Source organism: Erythranthe guttata, chromosome 3 (assembly GCF_056151865.1).
Source record: "Erythranthe guttata isolate IM_541 chromosome 3, IM_541, whole genome shotgun sequence".
In the NCBI taxonomy this organism is placed as follows: Eukaryota; Viridiplantae; Streptophyta; class Magnoliopsida; order Lamiales; family Phrymaceae; genus Erythranthe; species Erythranthe guttata.
Genome location: NC_142535.1, coordinates 10,437,575 through 10,454,760, shown reverse-complemented (window position 1 = coordinate 10,454,760; position 17,186 = coordinate 10,437,575). Strand labels below are relative to the sequence as shown.

At 37.4% G+C, this 17,186-nt stretch overlaps 1 protein-coding gene across 1 annotated transcript; it reads right to left on the bottom strand.

Moving 5' to 3' along the window:
* Positions 1-6,076: 6,076 nt before the first annotated feature.
* On the bottom strand, positions 6,077-12,926 carry LOC105950790 (putative transcription elongation factor SPT5 homolog 1). Its single transcript, XM_088815503.1, has 17 exons — positions 12,434-12,926; positions 11,836-12,065; positions 11,598-11,744; positions 11,354-11,512; positions 11,163-11,246; positions 10,981-11,051; positions 10,620-10,893; positions 8,060-8,143; positions 7,805-7,966; positions 7,621-7,718; positions 7,484-7,532; positions 7,250-7,402; positions 7,005-7,148; positions 6,823-6,925; positions 6,594-6,746; positions 6,450-6,498; positions 6,077-6,356 (listed from the first exon to the last, which is right to left on the bottom strand). Exons 1-17 carry the CDS (start codon positions 12,741-12,743, stop codon positions 6,248-6,250), a joined length of 2,379 nt encoding a protein of 792 aa, XP_088671629.1. The 5' UTR covers positions 12,744-12,926; the 3' UTR covers positions 6,077-6,247.
* Between the last annotated feature and the right edge of the window lie 4,260 nt (positions 12,927-17,186).

Genomic DNA, 17,186 nt, shown 5'->3' with positions numbered 1-17,186 from the left:
ATTTCTAATTATTTTTGTTTTTCTTTTTTCTTTTTTTGAGAAAATGAATGTTGATTTGTAATTGCATACGTTCGAGATAAATTAATGGGTAATTGCAAATAGACCCATGACAAGGGCACTTAATTAAAAGAGGGACATCCAATTTTTTTGTGTATCAAATAAATCCAATTCATTCAAACTTATTTGCAAATAAAAAAAATCCTTTCATATATACCAAAAAAAATTACCCACAATTCATTGAAACCCAATTCAACTCCAATTTCATGATTTACACCCCAATTTAGCCCAATTTCATCAATTAACCAATTTTAACCCTAATTTCAATTTTGATCCCAATTTTAACCCTAATTCTTATCAATTCCACCCATTATACTCTAACTTCCTTAATATTAAACATTGACCCCGGATTTAAACAAATATATCACATTAACCCCCAAAACTTTTTTTTTTTGCAGAAAATAATTTTTTTTTTGAAATATTTTTTTACCGGCCAGATTCCGGCGTTGACTTTTTTTTTATTTATAATTTTGTTTTTTCTTAAAAAAAATATTTTAATTAATTTTACTGTCTTGGCTGCTAAATTACTGTCTCCGACAGCTATTTAACTGTCGGAGACAGTAATTTAACTGTTAATTGACTCTTTTTTTGTTTTTTCTTCAAAATTTTTTTAATTAATATTACTGTACTCGTTGCTAAATTATTGTCTCCAGCAGTTATTTAACTGTCGGAGATAGTAATTTAACTGTTAATTGAATTTTTTATTCTTAAAAAAAATATTTTTAATTAATATTACTATATTCGTTGCTAAATTACTGTCTCCGGCAATTATTTAACTGTCGGAGACAGTAATTTAACAGTTAATTGACTTTTTTTTTTTTATAATTTGGTTTTTTCTTAAAAAAAATATTTTAATTAATATTACTGCCTTGGATGTTAAATTACTGTTGGAAAATTACTGTCTCCAACAGTAATTTAACAGTCTTAGACAATAATATTAATAATATTACTATTCGGAATAATAATATTCATAATATTACTGTCCCAAACAGTAATAATACTGTCTGAGACAGTAATTTAGTAGCCAAGACAGTAATATTAATTAAAATATTTTTTTTCTAAGAAAAACAATTCAAAAAAAAAAAAAAAAAAAAAGTCAACGCCGGAGACCGGCGGTCAACGGTGGTTGACCGGTCGGAAAAACAAATCAAAGAAAAAAAAAAATCAGAAAAAAAAAAGTCAACGCTGGAGACCGGCGGTCAACGCCGGAATCTGGCCGGAAAAAAAAAACATTTCAGAAAAAAAATTATTTTCTGAAAAAAAAAAGTTTTGGGGGTTAATGTGATATATTTGTTTAAATCCGGGGTCAATGTGTAATATTAAGGAAGTAAGAGCATAATGGGTTGAATTGATAAAAATTATTTTATTGAGGGTATTTTAGACTAAACACGTGGGGATGGGCTTAATTAAGAGACTGTTTTTTTTGTGGACTAAAATGCATTGAAGTCCCATGTGATGGGCGTTTTTGCCATTTGCCCTAAATTAATAATCTCGTATAAATAATAGGGCAAATGGCAAAAGGCCCATCACATGGGACTTCAATGCATTTTGGTCCACAAAAAAAATAGTCTCTCAATTAAGCGCATCCCCATGTCTTTAGTCTAAAATACCCTCAATATATAATTCTTATCAATTCCACCCATTATGATCTAACTTCCTTCATATTACACATTGACCCCGAATTTAAACAAATATATCACACTAACCCTCAAAACGTTTTTTTTTAGAAAATAATTTTTTTTCTGAAATGTCCAGATTCCGGCGTTGACTTTTTTTTTTTTTTTTTTTTTTGAAAACTTTTTTTTTCCTGAATTTTTTTCCGGTCGGTCAACCACCGTTGACTGCCGGTCTCCGGCGTTGACTTTTTTTTTTTTTTGAATTTTTTTTTCTTAGAAGGAAAAAATATTTTAATTAATATTATTGTTTTAGCTACTAAATTACTGTCTCTAACAGTAATATTACTGTTTGGGACAGTAATATTATGAATATTATTTTTTCCAAACAGTAATATTATGAATATTATTTTTCCGAACAGTAATATTATTAATATTATTGTCTAAGACAGTTAAATTACTGTTGAAGACAGTAATTTAGCATTTAAGGCAGTACTATTAATTAAAATATTTTTTTTAAGAAAAAAATGAAAAAAAGTCAATTAACAGTTAAATTACTGTCTCCGACAGTTAAATAACTGCTCGAGATAGTAATTTAGCAAACAAATACAGTAATATTAATTAAAAATATTTTTTTTAAGAATAAAAAAATCAATTAACAGTTAAATCACTGTTTCCAACAGTTAAATAACTGCTGGAGACAGTAATTTATCAACGAATACAGTAATATTAATTAAAATATTTTTGAAGGAAAAAAAAAAAGTAAATTAACAGCTAAATTACTGTCTCCGGCAGTTAAATAACTGCCGGAGACAGTAATTTAACAGCCAAGACAGTAATATTAATTAAAAAAAAATTAAGAAAAAAAATTATAAAAAAAAAAAAAAAAAAAGTCAACGCCGGAGACCGGCGGTCTCCGGCGGTCAGCGCCGGAATCTGGCCGGAAAAAAAACATTTTAGAAAAAAAAAATATTTTCTGAAAAAAAATTTGGGGGGTTAATGTGATATATTTGTTTAAATCCGGGGTCAATGTGTAATATTAAGGAAGTTAGAGCATAATGGGTGGAAAGAATTATGGTTAAAATTGGGGTCAAAATTGAAATTAGGGTTAAAATTGGTTAATTGATGAAATTGGGGTGTAAATCATGAAATTTGAGTTGAATTGGGTTTCAATGAATTGGGGGTAATTTTGGTATATATAAAAGGATTTTCCTTATTTGCAAATAAGTTTGAATGGGGTGGATTTATTTGAAAGACAAAAAAGTTGGATGTCCCTCTTTTAATTAAGTGCCCTTGTCATGGGCCTATTTGCCATTACCCCTAAATAATATTTTTTCGCAATTTCTTTTTCGTGACAACTTACCACCAAAGTCCTATACATATAATTTTGAAGGGAGGTTTTTTCAAAAGTCTTTTTTATATTTTAGTAAGTCTGGAAAAAGATTACTAATTATCACTTACTATAGTAACAACTGACAATTACTCAAAAATCGCCAAAGAAATGGTTACCATTATATTGGTTACGGTGTTAGTATCGTGTCACTACGATGGTGGTATTGTTTTTTCCATTACGACGGTAATGTCATGATGTGCCATAGTTAATAATTTATTATTATTATTTTGTAATTTTGAAAATTACAATTTAGTCCTATAAAGTTAGATTATTTAAATTAAACCAATCTGTTTTTTTCCTTTTATAAAGAAGGCTAATTATGTCATTTCACCCTGAAAATAGAATAAAAATTCGCACGATCAGCGAGTGATAGACACGATTTGCCTCCAGGGGTCCGGATGCCTTGACTTTGTTAACACAGGGGGGAGTTAGTGAGTTTTTTTTTCACAGTGGGGTATTTGACAATTAGAGATTACACAGGGGTGGTATTTGCAATTAGCTCGCATGTTTATTAAGTATCAACAATATGGTGTTTCTACAATGAGATCCTGTGTTCTAAACTTTTACCTATTTTTTCTCCATTTATGTATTGTCCCAAATACCCTTTTTACAATTATTATTTTAAAAAAATCAGTAATTATAAATTATTAATGAAATGTCAATTATTTTAAATATATATTTATTGTTGAATTAAAATTTATAACGTCAATTATATCATTATTCTTAAAAATCATTAAACCACCCATCCAAAATTGCATCAACCTGAATTCGAACTTGTGACCATCTGAAAACATACAAGAATACTTACCATTAAGACACAACACATAATTGACAATAAACTAACAATACGGATATATATCAAAAAGCTACAATTTATAATGGTTATAAAACTTATATAAATGATGTTAAATAAATTATTAATTCTCATATAATAATAATAATAATAATAATAATAATAATTATTATTATTATTATTATTATTATTATTATTATTATTATTATTATTATTATTATTATTATTATTATTATTATTATTATTATTATTATTATTATTATTATTATTATTATTATTATTATTATTATTATTATTATTATTATTATTATTATTATTATTATTATTATTATTATTATTAAAAATATCCCATACTAACAAATCTTTATATAATATAATTTAAAAATCTAAGGAAATGTTGTTCAAGTCGTGTAATTTAAAAATTAATTTCGAAAGAATTTGAAGTTTGAATTGAATCGTAAATTGTAAGATTTAATTAAATCGTAATATTTGAATCAATTAAACTCATGCGTTTTCAATTCAAAAACAATATTCAAAGATTTGATCGATTAAGCTCAACTCATTTCAATTCGTAGACAATATTCAAATATTTGAATCGGTTAAACTCAATAATTTACAATAGCGTATTAATCAATCTGTGTATAGTTAAAGTTTAGTAACCTTTTTTTTATTGAATTTTATCATAAAAAATAATAAAATTTAATTGGTAAAAATCGTAAGATTTAATCGGTTCATGGTTAGATTAAATCTTACGATTTACGATCTGATTCTTACGATTTTACGAATTAAATTATTATTTTGTTGTTAAAATTGAATTAAAAGGATAGTAGACTTTAATTATAAATAGTTAACTCGATTAATACGTTCTTGTCAGTGGTTGAACTTAATCGATTCAAATTTTTGAATAATATTTACAAATTAAAAGGATTTGCGCTTAATTGATTCAAATCATACGCTTTAATTAATCTTATGATTTGATTCTTGCGTAATTTAGGAATTATTTTTTTATGATAAAATTGAATTAAAAATGTATTACACTTTAATTTACAATAGTTAATTTGATTAAGACGTTCTTGTCAATAGTTGAGCGCGCTAATGAATCGATTCAAATATTTGAATAATGTTTACGAATTGAAAGGACTTGAGCTTAATTGGTTCAAATATTACGATTTGATAAAATATTATGATTTACGATTAGGTTCTTACATGTGTTAGGAATTAAATTTATTATTTTTTATGACAAAATTGAATTAAAAAGATATTAGACATTACTTATAAATAGTCAAATCAATTTTGTAACATGTTATGTCAATAGTTAAGCAACCGATTCAAATATTTGAATAATGTTTACTAATTGAAAGTGTTTGTACTTCATCGATTCAAATCTTACTAGTTGATTAAATAAAATATTAAAAGAAAATTGACAATATAGTATTTGTAGTATATAATTTTATTTTAAAGTAAGAAAACTACTAATTGGAATGAGTTATAATTTTTTCTTCTTCTAAATAAACATATTATTTTATTTTTTATTTGGATTTGCCACACTATCGATTAAATAACATAAGTGAGTTTGAATTAAGTTATGCATTTTTTTTATTTAATTGAGCATTCTTTACATTTTTAAATGGTGGAGTTTATTAATACTTCTAATATTATATAATTAATGATAGATGTTTGGCGTATTGAACTGCAATTCTTTATATTTTTCAAACTTTATTTTATTAAATTTGTTAATAATTTATTTAATACCATTTAATAATAATGAATGTTGCAATTAATATTTGCATTAACCGTATTTATACAATTATGGTTAAATATTTCATAATAAGTTAATGGCTTGGATGGTTAGGAGTGATAAATGTATAAAGAGGTCACAAGTTCTATATCTAATTAATGCATTTTTTTCGATTATTTATCAAATTAAACTCAGTCACAATGAATTTAAATTAATTATTTAATTAAAATATAGTAGGTGGTAAATTAGACAATTCAATGTTAATTAATTTTATATTAATTTAATAAAAAAATAATCAAAGGATAATTTGGTAAAGTACTTCATCTTTTAGAACATAAGCCATGTTATTTTCCTAGGGTCTAGATTTAATCTTAGAAAATTAATGGTGATTAATGCATATCTCAAATAAGTTTAGAACATGAGTGGTCTCATCCTAGAAAGACTCTCAACAATAATATAAAGCTTATCAACTTCATTTTTTTTTTATAATGACAGAAATAACAAATTGTTGCTGCTGTTTAGCAGATTTGCCAGTGAGCTTGGAATATCTGACTATGGCAAAATAGTGAAATTTTGTTCCGATCTTCTATTTTTTGTTAGAGATTAAAAAATAATAATAAATAAATAAATAAAGATCTACAATTCGATCAATTTTATACAGGACTCGAAACCATCGAATCTCTCATAGGAGTCATACATGGATGCAGTGGAGTTCGAGGCGGCATAGGGGTCTCGCTTCCGATGCCATATCTGGATGTTTCCCTAATTTCAAAGATTATATCAGAAACCTTAAAATCCAAAAACCAAAAATAAATAAATAAATATTCCAATTATTATTATAATTTATAAGCCTACCTGAATGGTGTGGAAACATTGACATTATCCGAAATATAACTGCGATCAACTGCACAAAATTGTCAATACCGAAATATGATTACGTGGGAGTCAAAACGAAATCAAGAAGAAAAAGAAAGGGGAATTGAGAGGAGGAGAACTTGCCTGTAACAACTTTCATTTGCGACTCTAATTCAACACGAACCGTTGAACCTTTAACTTCTACTACTCGTCCCTTGCTTCCCTTATAATGGCCGACACGAATTTTAACCGCAGCTCCAACTAAACCTCTTGCACCACCTCCATTCCTCCCTCCAACTGTCCAATTCAAGTTAATATTATAAATATAAAAAAAATGCAGAAAATTTAGTTTTCTTTTATAGAAATTACTTACAATTATTTACGGGGCCAGGGCCTCCTCTAGGTGGTCTCATCGAATATTGTGGGGCACAAGATGGCGTTCTGAGATGCGCAAATCTCGATATCAATGTGTTACCCTAAATAAAAAAGGTCGAAGTCAAAGTCAAAGTCAAATCAGTGAAAACTCGAGAACACGAAAATAATATTTATCCATACATGGCGATCGCTGTTCGAAGGAGATCCACCCACAATCATACAAGACCCGGATTTAACGCAAATAAAGCCATTATGCTCAAGGTGGTGACGGTCATGAATAAACAAGACTCCTTTGTATATATGTTGAACTGGACCTTGTTTACCCTGAAAAAGTAGTAATAAAGTTGAATATTATATGATCATCACAATACAACCAAAACATTAATTTTTACTAATAAACGGTAAGTAAGGTTTGAGAAGCGCACCCTACACGGACCCTCGAGAATCTTTACAACATCTTTCACGGATACTGTGTTCTTGTATTGGTCCGTTGCAAAAATCTTCCTAAATATCTTCTGTTTAATATCTCTCAACATCACAAGGGAAACTTCAGGGCATTCCGGAACACCCTTAAGAACCTGAGTAGAAACCATAAAGCAAGTTAATAGAACAACAAACGAATCAATAGTATTTGTTGGCTTCTATTTATTCGGGCTAACCTGGAAAGCATCGCTCAACACACGTATAATCAAGCCAAAGCTATTGTCCCTGCACGTTTAATAACTCTCATTTGAAAAAACCCAATAGTGAAAAACTGGAAAATAAATAAAATTTTCATGAAAGAGAAAAAACGCACTCAAGTAGCACAAGGTCATGAAGCTCGTAATCCCCGATCCTAGTAACACCTGATGTTATTTCAGAGCTTTCCACAATGTTATCCGCAAAGACACGAGACTACGTATAGCAAAAATAGCAACAGAGTCAGTACTTGCACGAAGAAAAAAAAATGGACAACTAAAGTACTTAAGAAGATAACATACAAGCTCCTTGGTTGTGTCTGAAACTATGTTCACCATGTGACCTTCAACTGAAACCACCATACCAGTTGCACCCGCACCCTCTGAAGCACCAGATACGACCTTTACATGATTTCCGGTTCGAAAGTACTTGCAGAGGTCTTTGTCACTTATAGCAAGAGTTTTCTGAAAATTAGAACGTGCAATATGGTTATTATCACCATCCAAACATAAAATTCAAGATATCGTGTGGAAAAGCTAAATTCTGTTTTTACTCACAGGAAGGCCTTTTTCGTTTGGTTTAATATGTACAGAATCTTCCTCAACTTTTTCCACCCATCCTTGCAAGTTTTGAAGATCTCCCTTTACAACTACTGTTGGGTTTCGGGCACGCGTACGCAGCAGAAAACAAAAATTTTATGCGAATTAAACAACTTTAAAACACATAAGCACATGCCCGATAATTAAATCAATTAATGGCGTACCTTTGCGCTTCCAGCGAAATTAAAAACAACATACATTGCGTACCTTTGCGCTTCCAGCGAAATTAAAACAACATACATGCTTGATTACTTAATCGAAATTAAATCAATTAGCATGCTCGCGTTTAAATCAAATAATCATGCTCGCAATAATAAAACCATTTTCATGTAGTCACATAAAATCATACAAGTTTCTTATTAAAACGAACATGCATATATTAATTTAAACGTAACCGAATCGAATGACAATAGATTCGAAACATTACCTCTTGAAGCGTGAGGTAGGCGCACTAAGCAAAGCTAGATTGCAACGGAAACCAATCCGTGCAATCCGGGGCAGCAACGGCAATGATCCGAGCTACGGCGGCGCATGTGATTCACGCGCAGAGAAGATGGCTAGCTGCTCTTCCCACTCCTATTGATCCAACCTGTTTGCTGATCTGAAATTACAGCCTTACTCCGACTTCAGTATCTCCATGCGTATTTACTGGATGAACAATTCCTTCTGGACGATGGTAGATTTATGAGTCGTGAAGCTTCTGTCAAAATTTCACGTCCATCGGATGACCGGTTGATTTATGGCGAATTTTCTCGGTGGGCAGCGCAGAAAATCCGAGAGCAGTTTTTCGGAATTGCCTTCTCGCATCTTCGATTCTTCGATCTTCCTCCTCTTGGATTTCACCTCGTATACTTCGATCTACTAAACACGTGGCACTAGACACGTAATAGTCAGAATAACGGAAGAAAAGAAAGAAGGAAAGGAATACCGAAAGAGATCGGCCAACGGGTGGCCGATTCCGGCGAATTTCCGGCGACGGCGCGGTGGTGGTGGCCGTGGGAGAGGGTGGCTGATCGAGAGAGGCAGCGGCTAGGGTTATGAACGTGTGTTCTCTTAGTTGTGTGTGTGCAAGACCTATAAATCAAGTATTTATATGTCTTGCATAAAACCCTAACGGGCTTAAGTTGGACCGGGCCCAACAGCTTAAGCTCGTTAGTTCTTTTACTCGCTCGTCTCTCTCAATTCAATGATCGGAAAATTGCAACAATTACATTTTCGGAATCATTATAATATCCTCGTCATTACGAGTGTCAACTCTCATTTTCCAACTTTCCAAAAGTGGAAACCCTAGTTCAGTGCACTTTCTAAATTTGGAAACTTCCCGATTTAGAAAGTTCACTAACACGTTCGCCTATTCTTTTCCTTTTCTTATTCTCATTCATAATTCCAAATTACGAATGTTGGATCCAATCATATTGACCTCCAATCATGCAAAGATAAACTATTTTATCTCTGACCGTTTATTCAAAGATCTCATGTACACGAGCAGTGTGACCCTCGATGGTTCAGGTGTAAGCTAGCCGTGGGCCCACAATCCTTTGTGGTCAAAACTCGTCCCCTTAGAGTTACGATTAAGATGAAACTCTTTTCACCTTAATCACCCAACGAATCAAGATTGGCGTCTAGCAACTACGCGTCATGATTCCCTAGATACAAATGAAGTGCCTGCAAGAACCTTCAGATATAGTTAACGTACAGTACGGTCCCTTCGATACATATGTCCCGATCGAACTAGAGGCATTGGTTCATCGAGACCTCTTTATATGTTCGATGACGGTGCGATCGTTCCAAGTGTTGTAATCCTTACGTGCATGACTTAGAGAATCGAATTCTCTAATCATCACTTAGTCAGCTCTGGCCAGAGACTTAGAATGATTACAAACTTTCAGAACACACAGGACATCCAAGACTATTCTAGCGATCGAATCCCCGACTACAATGCACAGACCTCCCACTAGATTTCGGACTGCACGAACACTGGCCCTTGGGATGGTCCTCGGTGGAACTCAGGGACAGGTCACGATACAGCTGGTCCTCTAGTGAAGTCACGGTGATGTCTAGGTCATAAGGACTAATGGTGTACAACTATACCATAGATATCTCTACTCGATTATTGGGAACCACTTAGAGATTTCTAGGGTGAGGGAGTTCAGTGAACTCGTCAACTTACGAGCACCCACTTATGCATGCCGATATCACAATACCGTTTACTGATGAGATGCAGTACACATACACTAAGTGCTAGTCTCTTAATGGGAAAGGCCGATATCCTCATTAGTGGCGTAACCCTTCGACTAGGAACACGTTTAACAGTTATAATACTTGACTAAATATCTCACGATCCTAACGATCAATTACTAGTACTTGTAATAACTGTAAGGACTATATCTATGCTTGTGACAAAGGGACAAAGATATAGAATGCCAAGGTGTTTTATCATTAATACGAATAAAGGTTCGTTTATTACCATAATAAATACGAAAGACCACAGCCAAAAGTTGGCTTGTTGGTCACCTACTCCAACAACTACAACCCTATCACCCTTCATGAAATGACCTTTCTTTCTGTTTGCAACGAGTGTCGACAAACATGACATGTCACCATCCCCAGTTTCACCAGACTGCCGAAATTTCTCGAGTTCATCAAAAGTAGGTTTCACATTCTGAGTTCTGAGTGATTTCAGTAAGAAATTTTTATACAAGAAACCATCCTTGAACATCATCCCCTCAATTTTGTAAAAGGAATCACCCGAAGATGGATCTCGTTTAGTTTCTACACGAATACTTAGGTCCCTGGTCAAATAAATGAAAAAGTCAACTTTCGGGGGGAAGCAAGTAAGAATGAAAGAAACAAATAAAAAGATTTTGTAACAACTATACCTAGCTTCATTGATACTCATAAACCGCGCAGGTGGCTTAAATCCCTTCTTCTTTGGAACTTCCCTCCCTTCCTGAAACAAAGCCAGCATGTCATGTGTGTGTAATAGAATAAAGAAGACATAAGCAATGTTCATAATGGTCAAGATTTTAAAAACTCTAAACAGCAAATTACAAATACAAACCAGTTTATTAGCAAGGGCCTGCAAGTCAATCCTCGGGATTACTTTCACTGTTACTCTCTGCCGGACATTGTCAACATCTACAACCTAGCATATACAACAAAATAAACGAATCAGCCATAAGAAACCAAGAAACAAAATAAAGGAAAACAGGAAACAAAACAACAACAAAAAATACCACTGGGAAAATATACCTTTGCAAGATCCCCATTATATGTACCAATCTTCACTCTCACCCAGGTATCCCTAGAAATATCGAGTGATTTGCTTTCGGCTGAGAGAACATCTATCATCTCCTTTATAGGGACAAGCATTATTCTACCTGGATATATACTACGCATACCCTTAATAGCCTGTAGCAAAACATTCTCCGTAAATTTACAACCTAAAGAATCTGAAGAAGAAAAAGTACAATAAGAGTTATAAATTGATGCATACCTCCTTCACATGGGCCTCTTTATCTGCTTCTATGTATATATAGTTTTTTAGATGATCAATTGCTATGGCAGATCTAATTCGCAGCTCGGATCCCTTATCGATACACTTCTGCATAAGGGAAACTGCTATTTCCCTTTCACGACCAATCTACGTAGCACAAGGAACGGATCATATTAATTTGTATCCATATAAATCTTTTTCATTTAATTCACACATTAAAGAATTTCGTCAATCATACCGCACATTTCACCATCCATAATTTAGAATCCCTAATCGACGGCAATAGAGCTTGCTGTTCAACGTCTGTTGCCTCATCATCATACTCAACGTGAAGGCTCTTAGAATACCTCTTCTGAATTATTCTCTCGAATTCCTCAACGTCCTCTTCTTGCTCATCCTCTCGTGGAAGGAATGGACGACGATGAATTCGTCTATCATCCTCATCACGTATATCGTTGACAATAAAATCTATATAACAACATCAATGACCATAAGAATAACAGAGGATGATATCAAATATGAGCCAAAGTACAGAACTAAAATACAAACAATTCAGAAAATTCCAATTACAAGAGAATAAATTCTCAACTTGAAGCTCCTCAAAAATTTCCAATGTCATATTAAAAACGAATTAGAATCATTGATCAGTGTTGCAATTGTTACCATGACCAATTTCACTTCTCGTATGCTCTTAAACTAGCAAAATCACGCATTGTTTCTTCTCTTATTCCAATCGATAACAACAATTAGGCGTATTAACTCAAAATTCAAGTTCAATTTTATATACTGAGAGTATTATGATTAAATAGAAAATATTAAAAAAAAAAAACCCTAACCTTCTTCTCTGTCCTCATCGTCCTCCAACTCGTCGTCATCGTCATCCACAAGCGCCTCATCGTCAAAGAACTGTGACGCCGCCTTCCTACGCCGCTTCCCTCCTCCGGCGCCGCCACCGTAATCCTCGTCATCTTCGTCGTCGTCTTCCTCCGCATAATCATCTATAAGTTCCGATCGGCTCCTCTTGCGTTTCGTCTTCCCGCCGCCGTAGTCGTCGTCCGCCTCCTCATCTTCTTCATCAACACCGTCGTAGTCCTCGTAGTCTACGTCGTCTTCCTCCTCCGCGTAGTCGTCTCTCCGCCGCGCCATCGTGGTTGATAATTTGGGGTTTCTTCGCAAGTAGCGTGGAAAATAGTTGATGAAGGTTTTAAGGAAATTTTTAGTTTTCGAATAGAAGTTTTGGCGAGAGGTTCTCTCTTATTTATAGGTGATGAGAGAGGAGCATTCATTCGATTTACACACGTGGAAATAATATATCGACTTTTTTTTTTTAATTCAAGCTTTTTGCTGACGTGGCTTTACGAGGAATGCGGGCCGTGATATTTGGGCTTGGACAATCGTCGGGCCACCCCCGGCGTGTCACCTAGTGTTTTCAACTGTTTTGTAGGTTAACGAGTGGAGCGATCCCTTCGACTACCTCGGACGCGTGGCAAGGACTCTCGGCATTCCCGATATTGGGCTTGAAGATTCCCGGACTTAGAAGACCTGTGGGCTTCAAGACGATTGGGCTGACCCAACATTTTGGAGCAGCATCATTTTGGCGCCGTCTGTGGGAATGCAAACTAGATCACGTGTCATGAACGGAGGTGGTCAAGGCGATCCCAACCAACCGCCTCGAGGAAGCAACAGAGTCTCCAACCAACCGCCTCGAGGAAGCAACGGAGTCTCAGAGCCGCCTCGAGGTAGCGGCAGAGTTTCAGAGCCGCCTCGAGGTAGCGGCAGAGTCTTAGAGCTGCCTCGAGGAAGCGACGGAGTCTTAGAGCCGCCTCGAGGAGCGGTAGAGTCTTAGAGCCGCCTCGAGGAAGCGACGGAGTCACAGAGCCGCCTCGAGGAGCGGTAGAGTTTTAGAGCCGCCTCGAAGCAAAAGAACTTCGAGAGCGGCGAACGAAGAGGGTTAAGGTGATCCCAACCAACCGCCTCGAGGAAGAAACAGAGTCTCCAACCAACCGCCTCGAGGAAGCAACGGAGTCTCAGAGCCGCCTCGAGGTAGCGGCAGAGTTTCAGAGCCGCCTCGAGGTAGCGGCAGAGTCTTAGAGCTGCCTTGAGAAAGCGACGGAGTCTCAGAGCCGCCTCGAGGAGCGGTAGAGTCTTAGAGCCGCCTCGAGGAAGCGACGGAGTCACAAAGCCGCCTCGAGGAGCGGTAGAGTTTTAGAGCCGCCTCGAAGCAAAAGAACTTCGAGAGCGGCGAACGAAGAGGGTTAAGGCGATTCCAACCAACCGCCTCGAGGAAGCGACGGAGTCTCAGAGCCGCTTCGAGGACCGGTAGAGTCTTAGAGCTACCTCGAATGAAGAGTGGCCTCGAAGCAAAATAACTGCGGGAGCGGCCAACGAAGAGGATCAAGGCAATCCCAACCACTCGTTTCAAGGTAGCGGTGGAGTCTCTGAGCTGCCTCGAATGAAGAGTTGCCTCGAAGCAAAAGAACTACGAGAGCGGCGAACGAAGAGGGTTAAGGCGATCCCAACCAACCGCCTCGAGGAAGCGACGAAGTCTCAGTGCCGCCTCGAGGAGCGGTAGAGTCTCAGAGCTACCTCGAATGAAGAGTTGCCTCGAAGCAAAATAACTACGGGAGCGGCCAACGAAGAGGATCAAGACGATCCCAACCAGTCGCTTCAAGGTAGCGGTGGAGTCTCAGAGCTGCCTCGAATGAAGAGTTGCCTCGAAGCAAAAGAACTACGGGAGCGGCCAACGAAGAGGATCAAGGCGATCCCGACCACTCGCTTTAAGGAAGTGACAGAGTCTCAGTGCCTCCTCGAGGAAGCGACGGAGTCTCAGAGCCGCATCGAAACAAAAGAACTACGGGAGCGGCCAACGAAGAGGATCAAGGCGATCCCGACCACTCGTTTCAAGGTAGCGGTGGAGTCTCAGAGCTGCCTCGAAAGAAGAGTTGCCTCGAAGAAAAGATCTACGAGAGCGGCCAACGAAGAGGGTCAAGGCGATCCCAACCAACCGCCTCAAGGAAGCGACAAAGTCTCAGAGCCGCCTCGAGGAAGCGACGGAGTCTTAGAGCCACCTCGAGGAAGCGGCGGAGTCTCAGAGCCGCCTCGAAGAGCGGTAGAGTCTTAGAGCCACCTCGAAGCAAAAGAACTACGAGGGCGGCCAACGAAGAGGGTCAAGGCGATCCCAACCAACCGCTTCAAGGTAGCAGTGGAGTCTCAAAGCTGCGGAGAAGGAAAAGAACCACGGAAGCGGCCAACGAAGGTGGTTAGGGCAATCTCAACCAACCGCCTCGAAGTAGCGGCAGAGTCCCAGAGTCACCTCGAACGAAAAGAACTGCAGGAGCGGCCAACTAAGGTGGTCAAGGCAATCTCAACCAACCGCTTCAAGGTAACGCTAGAGTCATAGAGCCGCCTCGAAATAAGAGAACGACGGGAGCGGCCAACCTTGCGGGAACTTCAGCGCCGGTCATCTAGATGACTGCAGAGGAATTACAAGCCTTAATGGAGAAGACGACGGCCAGAGTAGCATCTTGGGCAGCGACGAACGTTGTAGCTCAGTATATCAATGCTCAAAGCACAACTGACTTTGTAGAAACTATTCATATGGGAAGCGATCCTACGGATTCCGTGCATGTCCATACCACTCCCCCAATTGTGGAGCTCCATGACTCAGACAAAAGAGTATCGCTCGACGGCCAAAGTTATTCCTCCGAACGGGCTCCTTGAAGATACGCTCATCACCAGTCGCTTCAGTGTAGCGCATCCTCAGATCGCGTGACTCGAAGATACGATCACCACCACTCGCCTCGGCGTAACACATCCTCAGACCGCGCGCCTCGAAGGGAAATTCGTCGCCAATCACAGCATCCACTAAGGCAAAGAGTATGAGCCCCTTCAAGGGAAAGAGCGACGCAAAGCCGTCAAACGAGAAGCGTTTATTCCCGGTCATATGACTATCGTCAAAGGCCTCGAGGCAGGGGACACCACGAACATGCACACCACCGCGAAAACTCCCTTCGAAACTAACTCGGAAGTAGAGATTCCCGACACCAATAAGCAAGAAGGCATCGACCAGGCTCCGACGACTGCAATTAAAAGAGTCCTCGGCGAGAAGTCTCGAGGTCGACGACCGCTCACTTTAGGGCATTGTCCACCCGAATTACCCACATTTATTCCTGCTATTATGGAAGAACTGTTGCCTCTCGGATTCAGGATCCCAATCTCCCCTAATTCGACGAAATCGGGGATCCCCAAGATCACTTAAATAAGTTTTACGCCAAGATTGACCTCTACGGTCTTAATAACGCAGCTCACTACAAGATATTTCGGACCACGCTAGCTGATCAGGTACAAATTTGGTTCAACGGCTTGCCCGAATCGTCCATAGACAATCTGGACCAACTAACGACGATTTCCCGTCACCAATACTCTGTAAGCAAGAAATACGCCAAAACTGGTCGTATCTCTTCAAGGTCATACAGCGGGACGAAGAGTCGCTCATGAATTACTTACAACAATTTGTCAAAGCAGTACATGAAGTGCCCCTCCTTAATCCTGAAATGTTAACCGACATACTGTAACACAATTTGAAGCATGTTCGTTTTCAAGGGTACATCGCAGGCCGGCCCCCTATGACCCTAGAAGAGCTCATAAATCGCACTAAGATGTACACCCGGACTTAGGAGACCTGTGGGCTTTAAGACCATTGGGCTGACCCAACATTTTGGAGCAACATCATTTCGGATTGAGGAGACTGCAGAGATAAGGGTACCCCTTAAGCGAAAGCGCGATGAGGAAAGCCACAACTATAATAGAAAAGAAGAGAGGTGTCCCGCCAAAAATCGCACATTCGAGAAGTTCTCACCTCTCAAGGATAAGCTTGTTGACATAATGATCATCGCAGAGCAGAACTGAATTCTTCAACCATCAAGATGGATGAAGGAGAATCCAAAACAAAAAAAATTTGGATGATTACTGTGAATACCACAGAGATCGAGGCCACACTACTGAGGAGTGTTTTCAGCTTATAATGAGAGTGCTCGGAACACTTGTCCACAACAAACACTTGAGAGAATTCCTAGAACAATCGCAATCCTGAAGAAATACTTTACTTAGTATTTACTATTGCCCCACGCGGGCCCTATGTAATTTCTTTTCAGCAATAAGTCGATGGCATACCGCCCGCACAATATTTTCAAGGCATACCGCCAGCATGATTCTTAATAAACTATTTTAGCCGGTGGGATACCGCCGCCGTAATTTCTACATCAACCATTTGTTTTCTCTACGCGTTTTCGTTCGAGGAAACTACAATCGATTTAACAAAAAATCAATTGACTCAAAAAATAGCTAAAGGGGAAGATATCAAGGATCACAAAGGGTCTGGCCAACCCCAACCTTGGTTTCTCGCTTCCCAAAGCTCCAAAAAATAGAGCAACTAAAGCTCAGGGAAGTCTTACCCACCACAAAAAACTTGGGTAAACGGGCAGACTTCCAGCATAAAAAACTTAAGGGTCTGATCAACCACCAAGTGTAAAAATACGGACTTCCCACTAGGCGTTAAAGCCAAGGGATACCGTCTTACCTAAAAAGATA